The sequence below is a fragment of the Brachyhypopomus gauderio genome, chromosome 17 (assembly GCF_052324685.1).
Source record: "Brachyhypopomus gauderio isolate BG-103 chromosome 17, BGAUD_0.2, whole genome shotgun sequence".
Lineage (NCBI taxonomy): Eukaryota > Metazoa > Chordata > Actinopteri > Gymnotiformes > Hypopomidae > Brachyhypopomus > Brachyhypopomus gauderio.
In genome coordinates this window covers 7,048,373-7,069,668 of record NC_135227.1, presented here as the reverse complement: position 1 = coordinate 7,069,668, position 21,296 = coordinate 7,048,373, and the positions used below count along the sequence as shown (strand labels likewise).

General features: G+C 40.5%; 2 protein-coding genes and 1 pseudogene across 6 annotated transcripts; 1 reads left to right on the top strand and 2 right to left on the bottom strand.

Annotated features, from left to right (window-relative positions):
* Positions 1-4,715: 4,715 nt before the first annotated feature.
* ccr6b (chemokine (C-C motif) receptor 6b) lies at positions 4,716-7,981 on the bottom strand. Of its 2 annotated transcripts, XM_076979022.1 has the most exons (3): positions 7,906-7,981; positions 5,231-6,360; positions 4,716-5,123 (listed from the first exon to the last, which is right to left on the bottom strand). In XM_076979022.1, the coding sequence occupies exon 2, from the start codon at positions 6,345-6,347 to the stop codon at positions 5,268-5,270; it is 1,080 nt and encodes a 359-aa protein (XP_076835137.1). In that variant the 5' UTR covers positions 6,348-6,360; positions 7,906-7,981; the 3' UTR covers positions 4,716-5,123; positions 5,231-5,267. The 2 variants fall into 2 exon arrangements, with proteins under 2 accessions (XP_076835137.1, XP_076835136.1); XM_076979021.1 differs by having other exon boundaries at positions 4,716-6,360.
* A 4,145-nt stretch (positions 7,982-12,126) lies between these two features.
* On the top strand, positions 12,127-14,766 carry LOC143481150 (protein disulfide-isomerase A6-like; annotated as a pseudogene). The gene is made up of 7 exons (XR_013121963.1): positions 12,127-12,210; positions 12,435-12,507; positions 12,619-12,733; positions 12,859-12,999; positions 13,281-13,365; positions 13,467-13,621; positions 13,964-14,766. The product of XR_013121963.1 is annotated as a protein disulfide-isomerase A6-like (transcript).
* Positions 14,403-20,973, bottom strand: atp6v1c2 (ATPase H+ transporting V1 subunit C2). Of its 3 annotated transcripts, none has more exons than XM_076978447.1 (14): positions 20,088-20,973; positions 19,497-19,684; positions 19,021-19,091; positions 18,234-18,319; positions 17,782-17,844; positions 17,430-17,524; positions 17,235-17,326; positions 17,046-17,144; positions 16,859-16,927; positions 16,295-16,387; positions 16,123-16,210; positions 15,868-15,965; positions 15,643-15,772; positions 14,403-14,995 (listed from the first exon to the last, which is right to left on the bottom strand). In XM_076978447.1, exons 2-14 carry the CDS (start codon positions 19,623-19,625, stop codon positions 14,900-14,902), a joined length of 1,209 nt encoding a protein of 402 aa, XP_076834562.1. In that variant the 5' UTR covers positions 19,626-19,684; positions 20,088-20,973; the 3' UTR covers positions 14,403-14,899. The 3 variants fall into 3 exon arrangements, with proteins under 3 accessions (XP_076834562.1, XP_076834563.1, XP_076834564.1); XM_076978448.1 differs by having other exon boundaries at positions 19,021-19,088; XM_076978449.1 differs by lacking the exon at positions 20,088-20,973 and having other exon boundaries at positions 19,021-19,088; positions 19,532-19,604.
* Positions 20,974-21,296: the final 323 nt, after the last annotated feature.

Sequence of the window (21,296 nt, the reverse complement as noted above, 5' to 3'; positions counted from 1 at the left end):
CTATACTACCAACTCTGTGTGACTATACTGTAGAATTGTGTGTGTCTATGCAACTGTGTGTATCTATACAACTCCGTGTGGCTATAGAACTGTGTGTATCTGTGGAACAGTATTTGCCTATGGAACTATGTGTGTCTGTACAACTTTATGTGCATATGGAACTTGTGTGGAACTGTGTGTGTGTGTGTGTGTGTGTGTGTGTGTGTGTGTGTGTGTGTAACTTTGTGTGTATGGAACTGTCTGTGCATATGGAACGGTGTGCGTCAAAGGAACTGTGTGTCTATGGAAATCTGTGTGCATATGGAACTGTGTGTGCCAATTGCTGCTCTGACACATCTAGCCTGTTAGATGAGCTCTGTGGCCCTAGCATTTCTACACACTCTAAAATGGACGCATTTGCTGTCAAGCATCAGAGCTCAAGGCAAACCTAGCCCTTTAACTGTGTGTGTGTGTGTGTGTGTGTGTGTGTGTGTGTGTGTGTGTGTGTGTGTGTGTGCGTGTGTGTGTGTGTGCCTGTTTAAAACAGTTGAACAATATGGCATATCTCCTTCCTGAAAACAAGTGGGCAGATATGTAAATATGAAGCTGGCAGTGAGGAGACAGACATTCCCCACACTAGAAGCACGTTCTCGTCCAGGCTCAGGTTGGGAATGTAGCCAAGCTGCAGCGTTAGGCCACGCCCCCCTCCCCATCTGGAGGGTGTAGTGCCCAGCTGAGGGGGGACCCTTGCTCTCGAACCTCAGCTGGGCCCCACAGTACATATGCAACCTCACAGTCTGATCCCAGGTGTGAAAATGCCCAGGCCCGCTTGAGCCCAAGGGAATCTCATGAACACAGCAATAGGATCCAGACTTTAAAAGGGTTCATCATGGGGAAAGAAATGCTCACCTTTCTACACAAAGAGAATGTTTTCAGAAAGTGACTTGCATCTCTCTCAAATGTGTCACCGTTTCCAGTCATTAAAATGTGTCACTGTGTTCAGTCATTAAATGTTCATGAGAAAGCAGATGAAGTAGATGAAGATCTGTTGATTCCTAGGTACCTCTTGCCCTGAGGACGCATCGTTTCATTTCACTGTATGCCAGCATATGATTGAAATGACAAAGAAAGAATGTGGAGTCGAAGAACAGTTTAGTATCTTTATAAAAGATGGAATTTTTGTAACCAACGATGCAATGACAAAAATATTGCTTTCTAGTGCCCTCTAGTGGATAACAGTAATACTTACAGTCTTTTAGGACACAGAAAGAGATTCCAAAGGAAAATGCACAGTATACGAGGAAACTGTAAATGTGAAACAAAAATATAATATTTTTTAAAGGGCCTTCTCCTGCCTGTTGCAGTGGTGCCCCAGAATTGCACACTACACCACAGACTCTTACCTCCATCAGAGCAAGTGTACGTGTAATGTACAATGGTCGTGTTACAAAATAAAAAGTGTACTTCAGAGTTAGAGCTATGTAGGCTGCCCAGGAATACAGTCCATCTAGCCATCAGGCCTGTGCCAAGCTGCCCAAGACAAGGAAAATATAGAAATATCAAGATGTTAATTAATGAATGAATTAATTGTTTATTAATACACTTGTCATTAACAACCCTTATGGGATCTGCAAAAAGCCAAGTGATTAAGGCTCCTGTGATGTGGTGTGATCAGTGGGTGATTGAATCCATAAGTGGGAATGTAAGTTACCATGGATATATGGGTATATCTTGTCCAGCACATGGAATGGATGGGATTGACTTTGAGTCTACAAAGTGTACCACTGCATGTTTTAACTGTACACACACTGTTGGGACTAGATTGGGCTTACTCAAAACGTGTACATCCCATCTGTAATCTGCAGCCACACCTTTTCCAATGCTTGTTTACAGAGATTTAACTGAGAACTGTCTCGTGTATTAGCTAAAGACCAAAGGATTTGGCATCTATGCTGCTTGGTTGTAATGATTTATGACATTTACATTGTTAAGGGGCAATGAAAATACATCAAATAAAGAAAAGTCATCTTCAATGTTGACAATGTTTTGCTTTTCCTTCATGGCCATGATTATCACCAGCAGACAGAACAGAACCAAGTTATTTTATTTCTAAGTAATGTGCACAGTAGTTTCAAGCCGGCTGCTACACTTCACTGACTCCAGAAATATGGAACTGTTACCATTAACCCCAATTCATTTATTCAAATATAGGGCTATTATAAGTATAATTTTAAAAGGGTCGTACATGCCACACTGTGATTGACACACTGCCTTATTTACCGATTATTTTGTGCAATTTAGGCTGATTATTATTATTATTTAAACACAAATTGTAGCATTTATGCAATGCGACATTCTAGTATTATTCTAACATGAGTTTATGAAGAAGATTTGTCAGTACTTTTATACAGAACTGACTGCATTGCATGCAGAAAGAACACTATGGACTACTATACACTATAGACACGTATGGTTATGTTCTGGGCTTCTGTATCCCGCAGTTCTGGACCTATGTGATGCTTGTGGGGTTTCCCTGCGTTTGATTTCATTTGCAAGACAACTTGTTACTTTGATGCTGATCTTTAGTTGCAGAGAACCAGCAGAAACAACAGTTCCCTATCTGCAGTTCCATCTATGGTGTGTCTTTGATCATGACCTGTTTGTCATACATTCTTCCTACTCACTGACTAACGCAGGGTTTTAACCGTACCTAAGAACAACATAATTGAGCATTTGGACTGCAGGAGGCAATGTAATGTGGGCTTCAAAAATGATAAACTGTGTCAGGAGCCCACTGAAAGCGATTAGAATCATGAGAGATAATGAGAAATCATGAGAACTAATGGTAACACTTTTTATGAAGCCTCCATTTATAAGCCATTGCAAATGTGATTATAAGTTACTGGTTGTAACTTTGTAATAATGCTTTGTGAGCTTACTTATAACCTCCAATAATGCCTCATAAGGAATTTATAATGAACTGTAATGACTTTTCTGTTGCAGCTCCTAAATTATGGAACACACTTCCAAATTTTATAAAGGAATCAGCTACTGTGGATATTTTTAAATGCAATTTGAAAACCTTTTTATTTTCACAGGCCTTTGAATCTTGAGCATTTTACGTATGTAAATATATGTGTTGTTACTACGTTTATGTTTTATGTGTATCTTGAGCATTTTACGTATGTAAATATATGTGTTGTTACTATGTTTATGTTTTATGTGTATTTTACATTTCCTTTTATACCTAGTTTTAAATTTCTATTTAAAACTTACATGTTGCTCTTATATGCAATTCTAATTGTTGTTCAGCACTTGGTCGACACTGGATGTCTTTTAAATGTGCTATAAAAATAAAGCTGACTTGACTTTACTTATTTTGTAACTTATAAAGGTGTAGTAACACAAGTGTCAGTATTCATTATAATGCTGTTAACACTTTCTATGAAACCTGCATTTATAAGCCATTATAAATGTGATTATAACCATTTGTGTTATTTGGCACTATCCAGACTTTGATTGTGTTTTGCTTTTATTTCAGGTATCTAAATGTTTGTCTGACAGGGACATTTGTAAATCCTGTGTTTTAGAATGCCTTGTCATAGAATAATGTTTCTGGTCATAGAGTAATGTCTCTGGTCATAAAGTAATGTTTCTGGTCATATACATGTAAATACAGTTTCACTGTAACTGCTTTAGCTGCAGTTTAAAGCATATGCTCAGAAACACCAAGCTTTGAGATTTGACTCCTCTCTGCAAGCAAAGCTCTGAGCTTTGAAGATTAAGACCAAATTGCAGATGGACTTTATAATTTTTAAATGTCCCTTTAGTACTTCTGGTTTGCTAGCCACAACTTCCTATGACTTCACCTATTTATTTATTTATTCATTTACTGACCAACACCCCACCCCCTCAATCTCTCACAACTTGTCTTATTAGTGAAGCTGTGGACATTCAGCTTTATGTACTATAGACATGTAATGGTCATTCTCTTTACTGTAATGGCCATTCTCTTTGGAATCAAGCTTGTTGTACTGAGTGTATGTTATGCAATTTGACTAAATGACTTTGTTGTTGTTGACGGTGCATGCAAATATTCCCATTACCTGTGACACTTGTGTTTCCTCATCTACTAGAAGGAAGTGTTTTCCATATGCAAATGTACTGTATCAAAAGCACAATTCTCCAGTTATAGCTATTATCATACATCAGACCCTACAGCAAAACCTACCCATGTCTACCTATGTCATTGATATTCGGTGCTCATGTTACATGTTACAATTTGTTGTTTGATAGGCTGTCATGCAATAGTTTGGGACAAACTGACAAAGACATTTATATTGCACCACAGACTATATGTGGTATATGTGGTATCTTGAGCCTCTCATATTATATCTAGAACATTCTAGAACTGTGGTATGAAGTGTTTAATGCCCAAATTTTAAGCATAATCAACACCAGGTCAACTTTTCTGCTGTTTAATTGCAGTGGTTGCATTTGTACTAATTATGTGTTAGTTTTATTCATGTTTTAATAGAGTGGAAATTTTTTTTCACAGGTAATGTAGTAACAGCAGGCAACTGTTCTGCATAAAGGATCTGTAAACAAATGTCAGGTGTGGCAGCTGATGTAAAACATTAGGCAGATGCAAATGATGGAGAAATTCTGTTTTCCCCTAACCATGTTTTCCAAATAAACCATTTACATGATGAGTTAAAAACACCAATCGACCAGCATTAAATAACTCTGGAGTATTGTTTTATTTTGAAAATGGATGTACGTTGTTTTGGAAGTTTGCACATACTGAGAAAATATAAACCAGTTCTATGGAAACAGTTTTCCTGTATGCTCAAAGGCAGTATGAGCTCATAGCCTTCTGATATCTGACCTCCATGTTACAATTTAGCTGCCAGTTCAGCTGTCAGGCCTTCCTGAGGTGTCCCAGGGTGATTGGCTAACAGCAGTGAGAAGAGGACCTGTTTGAGAACTCCAGCCAGTGCTTGTCTGTGCCATGAGGCTGTGTTATGGGGGAGGAGGACGCCTGAAGGGAGATGGTGGTTGGGCGTGTACCGACCAGCTCACCGACACCACTTGTTCCATTTTTATTGTATTGAATGTGGAGGATCATGTCTCATGATTTCTGTCTAAAATATGGAGGCACATATAAACATGTATAAAAAATACGATGTACAAAAATACACAAAAACATAAAGAAATAGCTATACCATGAAACATTTAAAGTTATGCCCACCATCTTTGCTCCAGTCCTGAAAGAAGCCTAATGCTCCTTACATTGAAAATGAGGGGGGGTTTTCAAGAATGGAAGCACTTGGAGATTTGTGAGCAGGAAGATACAGTTCAGAAGTCTGCTGGGAGGAACGCCTAGATGAGAAGTATCTCTTCCCAAAGCACCAAAGGTCTTCCAAAACCTTACAGAAATGGTTCCTGAACTTCACTCCAATGAAGGCATAGAGGATGGGATTGAGGCAGCAGTGAAGGTAGGCCAGGTTCCTGGTTACAGACAGGGCCAACAGGACCTGCTGTTCTATCTCACAGTCCCTCTCCTTTAGCAGCTTGTTGGTGTGGATCAGGACCACGGCGTTATATGGGAGGTGGCAGAGGATGAAGACCAGGACGGCTGCCAGGACCACACGCACAGCCTTGTGCCTTTCGAAGTTCTTCGCTTTGAGAAGAGTCAGTATGACGCTGCAGTAGCAGAAGCCCATCACGAGGAGCGGCACGAAGAAGCCCACCACCACCTGTAAGCTGGGCACCAGGATCTTCATCAGCTGCGCGGTGTCGGCAGACTCAAAACTGAAGCTGCACTCGTTTTCAATGGTACCGTTGAACTCCTCCTCGTTCAGGTTATTGTATATGAACGTCGGCGTGGATAAGCCAATGGCAAGAAGCCACACCGCGGTGCAGACGATCCTGCTGTAGATGTGGCCCTTCAAGTGCATCCCAAAGGAGCGCCTCGCCTTCACGATGGCAATGTAGCGGTCTGCGCTGATGCAGGCTAAAAGCAGCATGCAGCTGTATAGGTTGATGCTGTAGATTCCTCTTAGGAACTTACACGCCCAAGCACCCATGCTCCAAACGTGCTGCTCATTGTATATGATCAGGGGCAGGGCCACAACAAACAGTAGATCTGCGAAGGTCACGTTCACTAGATAGACATCTGTCATGGTCTTGGCTTTTTTATAAAATGCATAAGTGACAAGGACCAGAACGTTGCCCAGTAGTCCGAGAACACAGATGAAGGAATAGATGTAGGTCTGTATCGTGACCCCTTGTTTGTGGTTACCTCCCAAATCACATGGCTCTGTGTCAAACTCGCTACCATAATCATAATCGTCATTATCATCCATCTTCCTTAAAAACCTGTAGAGGAAAAAAGAAACAGTGAAACTACTGTGTTTTTTTTCTCACGTGTCACATTGCGCAAGCTCTGCCATCATGAACGCCACAGCGATGCCTGGACAGCAGTGGCACGCCAAGCAGGACAGATCAACAAAGCATTATGAAGAGGAAGATTCATGTCCTAGAATGAGACAGATTTGAGCAGGTGATGCTATTGCTTGCAAGTCAAGAATGAATGTGATTCATAAAACAGGTTTGTATAACACCACAGGTTTGAACAAAGTTCAGTGTTGAAATATTATCTGCAGATTCTGCTCACGTTCATGAATCAGTTTTGTTAAGAGACCACATTTTCAGGTGTTGAAACTTTAGTATATAAAATAGCTACACTAATGCTGAGTGGTTAAATCTCTCTTCACTGTGAATGTAGATATCATATCATGGGCCAAACAAGCCCACACACCATGGTTGGCCAGATGACCAGAGTTCCAGACACCCACGCTAGATCCCTGCACGCTTGTCCTGCACATGTACACAGTGCACACCACCACTTCCAAACTCCACATTCCTGGTTATTCCACGAAAGCCCAAAATGATGTCCTCAGTGTTCCAAAGATTTTTTTTCTTCTTTGTTTATGCTTTTTGTTGTTGTTTTCTTCACATTTTAGTTGCATTCGTCTTTCATCACATTCATCCACACTCAATTCCTACGTGAACAGTTTGTACTTATCCGACTGCTGATGCCAGCAGAGATCATTTCACCACAAACATGGCTATGAACATGTGATGGTACAATAGGCCTGTGTGTCCTCTTTCCTTCTGTAAAATGTACCAGCTGGAAGATGAACCTACACACTACAATGCAGTATTTTTACTGTACATACAAGAAGTTCAAATTCTAATCTAGTTCACTGTCCATTATATAAAACAATATCCACCAATAAAAGCAATGATTAAGATTTCAGAACCTACAATGTATTTCATTTAGTATGCATATTTGGAGTGATAAATATTTGGTCATGTCAGCATGTGACAGTGACCATACAAAATGGCAAAAAAACTTGTGACCTTACAAAATGGCAGCAGAGTTTATTGAAACTTTAAAGCTTAAGTTAGGAAATATTGTAAGAGTAATACAATGAAACCAGCTTATACCAGAGTTTATATAGCATGATGCACATATAATTTATACAGTCTTGCTGGGGTGGGACTATAATGATTAGCACCTATTTAACAAATATTTGTTTGTTGCTGCTGTAACAACTAGCCTGTAATTCCTTGAAACAGTTATTTCATAAGTAAACACAATAATGTTTCATGTCACTCTGGATAAGAGTGTCTACTAAATACTGTAAATATAAATGCTAAGTCTGAAAACAGCCAGTTCCAGTCAATTCACTTTTGTTTTATTTAGAGTAATACACTATCAATATATATGCATATAATTCAGCAAAAGCAAAGGATGTTACTCCTTCTGATTTTATCTATTTTAATATTTCTTTATTTTGAAATTTACTTTTATTTACCGAAAAGAACAGCTCAAAGATCAATAAATGTTTACTGTACCTTCCACAAAATAAATCGTCCCTCTCTTCTTGAAGAACAAACCACAAAAAAAACTGTACTGTCACTGTACTGTCACTTTAAGAATTGAGCTTTAGGGATCCTGCACTGTGTGAAAACATTTCTGCTGATTGGTGTTGTGTAAGACACGCCCCTGTGATAAGATTGGCACTGCTGATTGCTGATAATGACTGTTTCTCTACTGTGGCTCTTTTTGTGCTGAGGCTTGTAGTGCTTTCACTTCCTACCTGTGCTTACAGTGTACCTAAAGTTAGTAGCAGCTCTCCACAGTGTGTGGCCCTGCACGTATAGCTGCTTTTCAAGGAGACTTCTGAAGCATGAAAAAAAAAAACGTATTTTACATTCATCTCAGTAGAAAGAAAGGGTCTGTGTGTTATATTTGTTGTAAGCTGTAATTTTTTATTATTCTTCTGTTGACTGATGTGGTGAAAGCAAACGCATTACATCATCTCATGGTGCATTTGAACATTTCCACAAACCAAAACCAGAAAGCTTCCTTAACAAGAAACTCTGTTCTTCTCTTTCAAGTTCCATATAATATATTTACAGCATTTAGTTCCTCTTAAGAAAACACTATATATATATATATATATATATATATATATATATATATATATATATACACAATATTCCTTAGTTGGCTCCACTTGGGGTCTGTCAAACACATAGAATAAACTTCTTTTTTATGTCAGTACTACTACATCAGTACTACTCCATGGAAGTAATCCTTATATATCCATCCATCCAAAGATTCATCCATTTTCCTCTGCTTATCCTCTTCTGGGTCATGGGGCAGCTGCTAAAGCAAAGAGGGCCTGGTCTCCCTCTCCCCAGCCACCTATTCCAGCTCTTCCACAATGTTCCCAGGACAGCCAAGAGATATAATCTCTCCAGTTAGTCCTGGGTCTCCCTCGGACATGCTCCTGGTTGGACAAGCATGGAACACCTCAACAGGGAGGCATTGAGGAGACATCCAGACCAGGTGTATCTCTACGTGGAGGAAAAGCAATTCAACTCCAAGTCTGTCTGCATGACTGAACTCCTCACTCTGTTTCTAAGGGATAGTATGCACACCATCAGAGGAAGCTAAAGTCCACCACTTGTATCTGCAATCTCATTCTTTCAGTCTCTACCCAGATCTCATGGCCATAGGTGAGGGTTGGAACATTGAATGACCACCAGTCAACCTCCCGTTCCTCCCATTTACTCATGAAACAAGATCCTGAGATGCTTGAACTCCTTCACTTGAAGCAAGACCCTGCAAACTGACCCAGCAAGAGCTGGAGGTGAGACTAACAGGGCCACATCATCCACAAAGAGCAGAAATGACATCCTGAGACCAGCCTGAGAAAGTCATATTACTTTCACTTTTAACTCTGCCTAGAGATTCTTCATGAAAGTTCTTCAATGAACATAATTGCTGACATAATTGCAGCCCTGACAGAATCCAACCCCAACTGGAAACCAGTCTGACTTGCTATTGGCCATGTGAACCAAGCTCCTGCTCTGTTCATACAGGGCCTGTAGCAGCAGGCCCAGTACCCCATACTCCTGGAGCACACCCCACAGGGTACTTTGAGGAACACGGTCAAATGCCTTCTGCAGATCCACAAAAGACACGTGGACTGGTGGGGCAAACTCCCATGCACATTCTAGGACCCGCTTGGATCATGGTCCACTTGTCTCCAGCCTGCCTCGGGATGCAGTCGGAGCTCAGCCGGTCGTGGGAGTTAGGTCTGTCTGGCATCCACACCCACCATCTGATCCAACTCACCACTAGGTGGTGATCATCTCAGAGTTCATTGCGCCATTTGGGTATCTAGATGCTAGTACAAAAATGTCTGGAGGAATGTCTTCTCTGTCTCTTAAGGGCCATGGTTCAAGATATGATGCATTTAAGGTGTGAAGTTAAGTCAGGTCACAGGCAGGTAAGCATTTTTAAATGTGCCTTCCCTGCATTATTTGGGGCGCAGAGTGCAGTTCTCTCATTTAGTCAGGCCTTGGTATTTTTAGATATTTATTTGCAATCAGTTTATTTGCAATCTTTCAACTAATTATTTTATGCAATGAAATATCTGTAATGAATACAGTATCTGTTCCCTTGTAAGAGACATTAAAATCCCAGACAGAGTCTTAAATAGGTCACATCCACAGTTAAATAATCTCACTGGATCTTACTGTATTTAATTCCAATGAACTGTGCAATTGATCACACTTAGACATGTCATATTTTACTTCACAAACATGATTTATAAATTAAGACACTAATATAAATAACCACATTAGTTAAGTGTTTAGGAATAATATTTTTAATCCACACAAAATAAAACATCAGTAGGTCTGACAAAGATGCACTTTTGATTTTTTTTATCCTGTGTCTGATATTTTATTATTGATTCAAAGTGTGTTTTTAGTGGTCTAGTACTCGACAGACTCCTAGTGGAGACTTATGGAAGCACCAGTGACTGGACGTTTCTTCGAATACGTTTGCTTATTTATGTAGATTTCGGTTTGTCCTGTATCATACTTTTGTCAATTGTTTGTGGTCAAAGATAGCGATATAAACCAGAATTATCTCTTATGAAGTTAACTTTTATGAAGTCGAGTTTAGTGTGAAAACAAATTATAACATAAAGTCATCAATGTGCTCTTGGATACAAATATGAAGCTTTTAAAACGTTGGAACAATTAAGTGTGACTATACTAGAATGAAATAAAGCTCTTGCACCTAAGTGTCTCTGTTACACGACCACACGTAAATGTCTGACTGGATTACTTGCGGTCCAGTCGCCTATGAACCAATTACAGCAAGACGTGGCAAGTTTCCATTCACACTTTGACTCGCCGCTGGTCAAAGAAACCTTGACGGATCTCTCCGTTCATTCAGCAATCAGCAGCTTTCAAGTTACGCTCGCAGACATGGAATTGTTAAATGGTATGTTTAGCACTTTGAGATTTACCTAATGTAAAGTGCGTTATAAATAAAATGAATTATTATTATTATTGTTGTTGTTGTTGTTGTTGTTGTTGTTGTTGTTGTTGTTCTGCTCAAGGACTTTTAAGATTTCCGCATTACCACCAAGCTTTACTATCCCTATTGCTAGGTAGTTTAGTGATGGCAAAAGATGATTAATATCCAAACAAGAACTTAACCTTAGTTTACCACTTAGTGTTCATTTAGTTAACCAATTTGACTCAAGCAATCTGTTTGTTATATTGATGCACTGAACATTTTTCAGCTTGTGATTTGTGTGTGTGTGTGTGTGTGTGTGTGTGTGTGTGTGTGTGTGTGTGTGTGTGTGTGTGTTGGGCTCCACACAGGTGTGCTGACTTTAACTCTGTTTCTTACCGTTCATGGATTCTACACACCAAGTGATGATGTAATAGATCTTAACCCTTCAGACTTCAATAAACAGGTGCTGCAAAGTGACAGTCTATGGCTTATCGAGTTCTATGCACCTTGGTGAGTCTATTTACACTTTTTTATTAGGCAGAATATCAAACAAACGATGATCGCGCAACCATAGCCTTCCATTGTGCTTTCTGCATCACTTGCTACTTCAGGAGATTAACAAAATAGCAACTAAACTTGAGTTCATGGAACAGTTTACTGGGGAATGCCTGACTTGAATAAGACAGATATGGACTTCTCATTAGGAAGTGTGAGCAGATAACCGTGTTTGTCTCCACAGGTGTGGACACTGCCAAAGACTTACACCTGACTGGAAAAAAGCTGCTACCGCCTTAAAGGTAAGTCTCGTAGAACTGTAAACTTTGCATGTGTCGCTGTGCTGGCTAGTTAATTTGGCATAACCCCGCGTTTACAGGGTGTTGTTAAGGTAGGAGCAGTAGATGCAGATCAACACAAGGCCCTTGCCAGTCAGTTTGGCATCAATGGCTTCCCTACCATTAAAGTCTTTGGAGCCAATAAAAATAATCCAGAGGACTACCAAGGTCAGTGTTTCATTATGGCTAGTTTTGTAACCAGGCCTGTAACCAACTCCACTTTCTCTTTCTGTCAAGTGTACAAGGTTCAGCATTTGCTTTTCCACATACATTTTCACATTTTGTGAAAAAAAAAAATTTCTACAACCTTTTCTTCTTGCTTTGTTGTCCTTTTCCTCCTCTGAGGTGGTCGTACGAGCCAGGCTATAGTGGAAGGGGCCATGGCAGCTCTCCGCTCTTTGGTGAAAGTCCGACTAAATGGATGAACCGGAGGTTCTGGACACAGCAGACAGGCATGCCTGCTTCTGTTTCTTGTCCCCGTCTCAACTCGGCGGTCTAAAGGTATCTTTGTGGGCCAGACATTTTTGTCCATGTTCCATTTAACCTCTGGAAATGGTAGTCTATGTGAGCGTAAATTAAACATAGTTCTGCCACTTGACTAAAATATGCTTTAGTCATTCCCTAAGTTTCCCTGTGGATTGTGTTGTGATGGTCTGTGTTGTGTATGATGCAGTTGTTTTGAGTGTGTGGATGGTGACCCTGAATGATGATGTGTTGGCTGTGAGCTGAGTGGTGGAGGCAGTCGAGCGGGCGGTAAGAAGGATGTGGTGGTGCTCCATGGTGTGGTTACTGCAAGAAGTGAGCTTGTACCAGGGTTTTTCTTTCTTTTTTGTTTGTTTATATGTTTTCAGCTGATAGACCATGTTGGACATGGTCAGCCATCTCTCATACATGCCTCTATTCTCCCAGTCTTAAGCCAGAATGGAATACAGCAGCAACAGAGGTCAAAGAACAGACAAAGGGCAAAGTGAAACTGGGTGCTGTGGTTGTCACTGTACACCAAGGCCTGGCCAGTCGTTATGGCGTAAGGAGCCCAGCGTGGAAAAACATTTGCCTTGAAATTGCTATCGCATCCAAATGCAGCCCACGACAACACTTTGAAACAAGAGAACTTTTGGTTAAATTCGCTATCGGTTGCTTTCTGTTCAGATTCGTGGCTTTCCCACCATTAGGATCTTCAGTAAAGGAGAAGAGACAAAGGATTACGGTGGAGGAAGGACTCGGGCTGATATTGTGGCCCACGCCATGGACCTGTTCTCCACAAACTCTCCCCCTCCTGAGGTGTTTGAGGTAGGTCGTCCCTCCAGCTGCCTTCTGGAACTCTGAGCATGCACTCTACCTGGAAAAGCATTTAGAAAACAGCAGAGGTGTTCTTATCCCAGCTCTCGGTCCCAGATGCATTTTTACCTTCTTCCTTTACTAGTCTGACCATGTACCCAAAAACTTAACTGTTCATTTAACCAGTGGTTTACCAAATCAGGACCAGATTTGGATTCGATATACTGAGCTAAGTAAAACTGCAGTCAGAAACTTTTGAGGTGTTGCAGACTGAGTGCTGTTGCTCCCCTTAGATTATTAACCAGGATGTTTTCCAGAGGACCTGTGATCATTACCAGCTTTGCATTGTTGCAGTCCTTCCTCACATTCTTGACACAGGTACTGTATTTTCAGACCAAAGCCACAGCCCCCTTTCCCACACTACACGTAAGAGCATTAGGACACAGGATTGCAAACATCTGCCCCTTCTGTTTCCTCAGGTGCATCAGGTCGAAATGGCTATTTGGATTTAATGAGGAAGATGGCTGACAAATATAAGAAGAAAACGTGGAACTCATTCTGGAACACATTCTGGAAACTCTGAGCCATCATATTTAAATGAGCTGCATCTTGTCTCAAATGACCACTCTTATAAGTGAGATTCATTCGAGCGTTTCAGTCACAGTGTGGTTATGTACAGATTATGAGCTCTATATTAGATCTGAAATTAACCAGTAGCCCCTTGAATGGATTAAATTTCTGCAATTCAATATATAGCTATATGGTTAAGAATTGTGCTTTCCTAGCATCAGCGTTTTAATACTTTCTAATGCAAATACATTTTAATAGGATCTGTGATGTCCAGTATTTTAGGTCAATGTTCACATCATAACAGTGACCTTTGGAGAATCTGAACACCAATACACACATTTACAACAGTGCTTGTCCCTTATCCATGATCAATTAATCTTACCCCCCATCCCCCAACTCCCCCCAGCTGCCTGTGGAAGAAGACATTGACCTCACTGATGTGGACTTGGATGAACTGGATAAAGATGAGCTGTGTGTGGCTTCAGCGGCTTCTCATACAACTCTACACCAGAGCTGAACTGAGCCGCTGTTAACGGCTCACATCAGGCTGATGTCAGAATTAATTGGGGGACCAACAGGGGGCGCTCTGCACATGCTGCGGTGCCTTAACCACGTGGGCATGTCCTGGTATTATAGTCTAGCAGAAATGGGGGAACAGGGGGAGCACACTTTCTTCTTTTTATACTGCTCCAGTGATGATATTTTGTCTTTATTTTGCACATATGGTGTGGGGGTGGGGTTGTTTATTTTTTCTTCCTTCTTGGATGTCATTTCTTTTGACTTTCTTTATTCTGTACTTTTATGTTTATGCCTCTAGATTGTGCTAGAAAGCAAAAAAAACTGCATTGACACAGAGAGCCTTATTATTTATTCAGACGGGAAAACAAAAATATTTTCAGCCACAGGAATGTTGTCTCCATAGTTGCTGTGATTTGTTTTACATGTTTATAAAAACCCTTGGGAGTTCTGTTCTTGTCAAATTGACACGCACCAGTGATGAGGGAATGTTGACACAAACACTATAAGCAAAGGAAAGGTCATACACATGCCACGTTATTCTGTGGGCGAGTAAATAGAAATAGTGTCCAGACATTCAACCTTTTGCAGATCCTGATGCTGGTGGGAGCTGTAGGGTTCCTATATCGCTCCTTCTCTCTGATAGATTTCTGGGCTTGTTACATTTTTGTCCATAAAACTAGATAAAACCCAGGGGGGTATCTGTGTATCTCAGTTCCAAGTCAGGTCCAGCCGCCTGGCCATAAAGTGAAAGTCTCTTGTTGGTTTATATAGTATTCATTTACATATATATATTTACATATATATATTTACATACAGTTGTCTGCTAGCTCGAGGTCACTGAGTTCATGTTGATGGGGTAACAGATGTAGGAGAAGTACTCATGTTCTCTGACATTAACCTCCAGTTCATCAGGCCCCACCTAGAAACCAGAACATCAGTTTAAACACCTTTTACTCACATTTTTAAAAAGCAGCAATATTTTATGACCATGCCAACCAGAGCACACAAGTGGCATGCAGTCCGGCGGGCTTTCATACAGGGTTTTCACTCTAAGCGGTCTCCGCTACCGCTCCAGGTTAAACGTGGCAACAGCTCACAAGGAAATTGCACCATACACATTTACACAATTGGAGTTCTCTGGGTATTCACATGGATTCCATGACAATGATCAAAAGTACAAGTCTAATTAAAACTAATGGTGCAAGACACATCTCGAGAACATGACACAATGATATAACCTGGCATTATGCCCAGTAGGACAGTGGTGGTTGTCCTTCAGTTCAATTAACCTTGACACCATAATAATAAGAACATGTAAAGAGTTGGAGAGGGGTCATTACACAGTGCTTTGACTGCAGCATGGAGTTTTCTGCCATGATACCCACATACTCTGGGCCCGACTAGAAGAAAACTATTTAATGAACTCTGAGCTGATCTTAAGCCAGGTGTAATATTGTGATCCCTTGTTGGCACTATAATGGTCAAAGAGCAGCAAACAGAAGCATTGTCCTCAGCTACATTAACAGGTTAGCGTGACCTCAGGCATGAAAAAGGTCAAACTCTGACCTCTAGTTTGCTGGCAGCTGCCATAGGGTCCAGGTGGGTGAACAGGGTGTTGAGCTGCTCCCTCAACTGCTTGGCATGTTTCTTCTCTGGCTTGATCAGGACTGCCTGGAAACTGACTGGCAGGCCATACCTGATAGAACAATCCCACAGTCTTATACACGCATGTTTACAACAGAGCTTCTGTGCAGCATTAAGGCACGTTGCTTTTTCACTCACAAATTCTACCTGAGGACTGATTCAGCAAACACTCTGAGAGCCTTGACATGGATCCAAGCGATGAACACTTCCTTAACATTTACTTTTAGCCAGCACAAGAATGTTCCCTGGTGGGACAAGTTACTGTTAGCCATGGATTTACTGGTTTATGCTGTGTCATGCAGGTCAGCCAGAGGAGGCTCAACACCTGAAGTAATATGTTGAAGTGAATTTTCTGGGACTCTTACCCATTTGCCTGTTGCTATTTCCAAGATTTATACTCACATGTTGTTCTTTCTTCTCGACTCTAAGGAGACACATCTGTTCTTTTTGCCTTTCTGCTTCTACTAAGTTGAATTCACGCACTGTAAACCTAGCAGGATCCAAAATGGTGGTACATTTTTCACAAGTCATTCTTTCACAGCACAAAGGTGTGTGGTGTAGTGGCGGCTCTCACTTGTGTTTCTTGGCATTGCCTTTAAATTCACTGACAGCCTTCTTGAAGAGTGTCACTGTGAAAATTACAGCATCCTCTTCTTCTAGAAGTTTCCTGTAGCACACAGTGCTCATTTATTAGGGCATCCTGGAAAGCTTTACAAGTGCGCTCGGTGAGGAAAGGACTGTGATGTGGTTTTCATTACATTTAGAAAGTAGTTTTGTACAACTAATAACATTCAGTGAGTTTGTTACAATTAGTAGATTTTTGTGAAATATGGACGAAAAATATCCATAAAAGTGTTCTTAAAACAAGCTGTCAGAATGTATCCCAATACATGTTGAACTACAGGTTATCTGACGCTGACTACAGAAGAAGGGGGAGTAAACTGAGCCAGTTAGAAACACTGAGACGGACACCGGTTACCAGACTGCAGTGAAACAAACTCTTGCTTTCTGTCAGTAACTGTACCCTATTGTGACCTTTACCTCCTAACCCATGGCTAAAGTGAAGGAGACGAGCTGTTCTGCGGTCATGCCTGGCAGACTGCATAGCTGGACCACTCCACAAACGGCAAGAACAAACCTGCTGGAGCGAGGAACCACAAACTCTGACATGGATTCATAGGTGTTCTCCCACTGTCCAATGCTTTCTCTGAAGAGACAATAAGAATTTCTTATCTGAGCTCCTGATAAAGGAGATTAACCTATCAAAAACTTAGTAGAAGCAAGCATTTCCCACTGTTTAAAAGGACTACCAAAGACATGCTGACCTGGACACCACCACCACTAAGGTAGTGAGATACTCTGAGTTAAGGACCAAATCCTCCTTCTTCACAATGTGAGTTAAAGCGCGAGTCTGCAGGCGCCCCCTGGTGGTTCACAACAGTGGAAATCAGTTAAGTGTTGTTTTTTGCCCTGGTTGTTCTTCATGTGAAAAATGGAATAATGCAAGAACTCACTCTGCTTTTTTCTCAAGGCCTTGCATATTGGCTTTCACATTATTATATGCAGTAAAACGTGACGTCAACTCTGTTTCTACCTGAGTCACTTGCTGACACGTGCACACAAACACACACACACACATGAATATTAACGCCATTAAGCATATGATAGCTGGTTCTCCTTACATAATGAGGTCAGTGTAGGATGTCTACCTTCAGGAGAACCTCCGTCAGTGTTTTGAGAGACAGCACAGTGGGGTACTTGGATCGGTCCCATTGGAACTTTGTCACATATGTAATCAGATCCACTGAAATATCAACCAGCGTGTCATGGCAGAAAAGAAATCCCTCTTCTCATGCACTAAACCCACTTAAGCACAACACAACACCCAGTAGAATGACGAGGAATGACACTCCATTCTTAGTCTTAAAATTCATTCAAATGTTTCCTATGAAAATAAAATGCTATGATGAATGAGTCTTGACCATTCTGTGTCGTATTTCAGAAAAAGGAAAAACAAAACAAAACACATGCCAGCTTCCAAATGTATGTAGCTCACAATACCCTGCAAGGCCTGAAGATGAGCTTTGAGGGGTGACCGTGGGACTCTGTGGTGGGTTCTGTGCTCTGATAGGAATATGAACAAATCATATAAAATCATGTAAAATGTTCATGATATGTACAAAAGAAAATGTAGATAAAAGGAAAAAAAACATATATTTTTGTACCTGAACTCATCAAGCATATACCACTTTTAATTCATACCACTATAATATAAACAAGTAGTAAAATATAACGGTTTGATTGAGGCTACAATAAGCGATGTAATGTATAGCACACAAATAGACATACTTAGAAAAGCCTCAATAATTATGCTGGAACATACATAAGTAATAGGATCCATTGGATGACTTTGCTGTGGTGACTGGAAACTATGCAGATGTCAGAGGTCTGTTGCCTGTGTTCTTAGCTCCACTTGCTTAAAGGAGACTGTGTTAACTAACCAACAAACTAACCTCCATTTGTTGTGATGTTCTCCAGGAGGTTGTGACTGGACTCTTCCGTGATCTCTGCCATACACTGGGAAGATTTCCGCATTACTCTACATGAGAACACAAGACACACTGAAGTCTTGTATAAAACAAGACATGATGTTTGAAACTTTTTGGAAACTTCATGTTCCCCATCCTGGACATTTTGCATATCTCACAGAAGACTCTATAGTGTAATAAAACTATAATAAAAAAGTTATCACTGCTATAACCCAATTAGAATGGCATTTACTATCATGTAGTAGATTTTCACTGATTTGCGTTCATATGTCTGTAGGAAGAATTGTGATATTGAAACAGAGAAAAGTCAGAAAAACGCAAGAGCACAGTTTCCGCAACACAAGCACGCATGGAACGTTGTGAGTGTCTGATACAAGACACTGCTGGCTTAAATGTCCCAGTAATTGAGATAAAGTTGCCTGTGTTTTTTTTTGTCAGACAGTACAGGGTTTCCTGTACAGGGTTTCCTGTACTGTGGACTGGGACTCACTACGACTCATTCCAATCAAACTACTATCACTTTAAGAATGAATTTTAATAATTCTGTATATAGCTTTGGGGCCTCAACTTTGAAAATAATAATTCAAGAATCTGTCATGTTGAAAGGTTTAAATGAAAACATGCTTGTTTGCTTCTTCAAAAGTAAAATAACCCACATTTCCCATATTAAAGCAATTTCTAGTTTAAATAGAATTGGATTTCAAATTCAAGCAAATAAAAATTTTAAAGAATATTCAGAGAATTGACTTACACTTCTACATAGGAGTCCAGACCGGCGAGGGCATCACACACACCCAGCAACACATCTAGGGTGCCTAGCTGCTGAGACACATGCTTCAGATTCAAACGTCAACAGATAAGACATTTAAGACCCATAATAAAGTCCTATGAACATGAGGGATAGATGTCTTCTAGAGGACATTCCATCCTGTCTGTATCAGATCAAAACCATCAAGTGTGTGAAGAAAGATGTGAAATAAATGTGGGTTTAAAATGATATTATATAAAAGGGAAATCTGCTCATTCTAAGCCACAGAAACCTGAAAGATTTAGTGGCATCCCAACACACTCGACCTCAAGAAACACAAGGGGTTCTCATGACCCTTATGTACTTATGCATATTCAACATGAAACGAAGTGCTTTTTCAAGTTGATGTTCATGATACATTTCATAAAAAGAACAGTTGATTCAACATGGTAAGCTCTTTGAGTGCCTGTGATTTATACCTTAAGTTCAGGGATGAGGAAACGGACGCTGGTACCTAGTCTATCTTTCGATGCTGCCTGTTTGAGATCTTCCAGTGCCTGAGAGTTGACTTTGTCCAGAGGCACTGAGACCAGCCAGAACTCTGTCATGATCTCCTTGTTGTTCAAAATCTTTCATTATAAAAAACTCATGTTTGTCATCTGTACTTCTGTAAATTGAGAAGAACACAAATTGTGTGGTTTGAGATGACCAAATAGTATATGCTATAGATATGTAGGAGGAAGGTGATAGGTACGAGGTGTTGGATAATGTTGAAATAATTACGTTCAATGTATTAAATAACAACCCTTTGAAGAATTTAAAAACAACTAAAGTTTTAATTTATCCGTAATTTGTAAAAATTTGTAAAAAATAAATAAATAGATAAATAAAAAAAACTCATTATTAGCGAGAATTGTACATCATGATAAGAATGTTTTGAAATAAAACAAAAACCAGACAAAAACACTCGACCGTAGTTTGCCTTAAATTAAATTGTCATTATAATTCAAGATCTCTAATAATAATAATAATAATAATAATAATAATAATAATAATAATAAACTCCCTACCTTACAATGAAAGCTTCCAGTTTGAGATATAACTATTAACACGGATGCAGTAAACCAGCACTGTTAGAATGTGATGTGGGTGGCTGGAGTAACCTTAACCCTACTAGTCCTTAAGATCAGACAAGAGGGCGGACTATCCTGGCACGTGACGAATGGCACTTAAGTCAGTTCGAAGGATGACGCTAAAGCCTGGTTTATACTTTCGCGAGCGACCGTAGCGCGCGGCTCCGCCCACCTCGCGCGACCCTGCGCGAGCGGTGTAGGCGTTTATACTTTCGCGAACGTCGCGAGCGTCGCTGCAGTGTTCTCCGAAACGATAGGTGGCGATAGGTGGCAGTGGAGAATAAAAAACCCCTGCAAAAACGGGGAAAGAACATTTTTACCTGACCAGAGACCGTATATATACACATCAGGCATCAAACGTAAATATGGCTTTGCAGTGTTGTCCGAAACGATACGTTAACAAATACGAGCCTCTTGTAATTCCAGGGCGACACATGAGAGAACGTGAAGACGTTAAGATTGGGCGTTTTGAAAATAAACAACCATAAACTAATGTGATAAAAAAGCGAATTATTTCGATTCATTTCGAGTACATGTATAAATATTTAACTTAATTAAGTTTAACGTGCTGGGAAATATTGAAATTGACCTTTAAAGTGACGTACAAGTGCATTAATTCCACCTTGTATAGGTGTATGAACCCGGCAAACATGACTTTGTCCATCGCGCTGAAGCGCGGCGCGCGCGCGAAGTTACAAAATTCGGGAGGTGCACGACCTCGCGCCGCGACAGCGCGCGAGGCCCTCGCGCACGGGCGGAGCCACCGCGATTACGTCATTTTCGCCGCGCGGACCCTCGCGCCGCTCGCGGCGCGTCGAGTATAAACCAGGCTTTAATCTACTCTATATGTATACCAAACCCCGGAGATGATGCATGTAACCCTATTAAGACTGCTTGTACAAAGAGTGCAAAATTGTATTTTATTTAATCAAAAGTCCAAGAGTCCAGGCTTTTATTGATGCTCAGTCAGTCATTAAATGATCATGTAGGGTACAAAAATATGCAAATGTTTCAACTGTACTCCACCATTTTTATTTATTCCACATTTATTTGGAATCGTAGTGGTCATTTAATATCCGAATTGACAGTACATTTACATTAAGCTACTGAATTTACGCGACTTATAATTGTGTTTTGTTGTTGGCA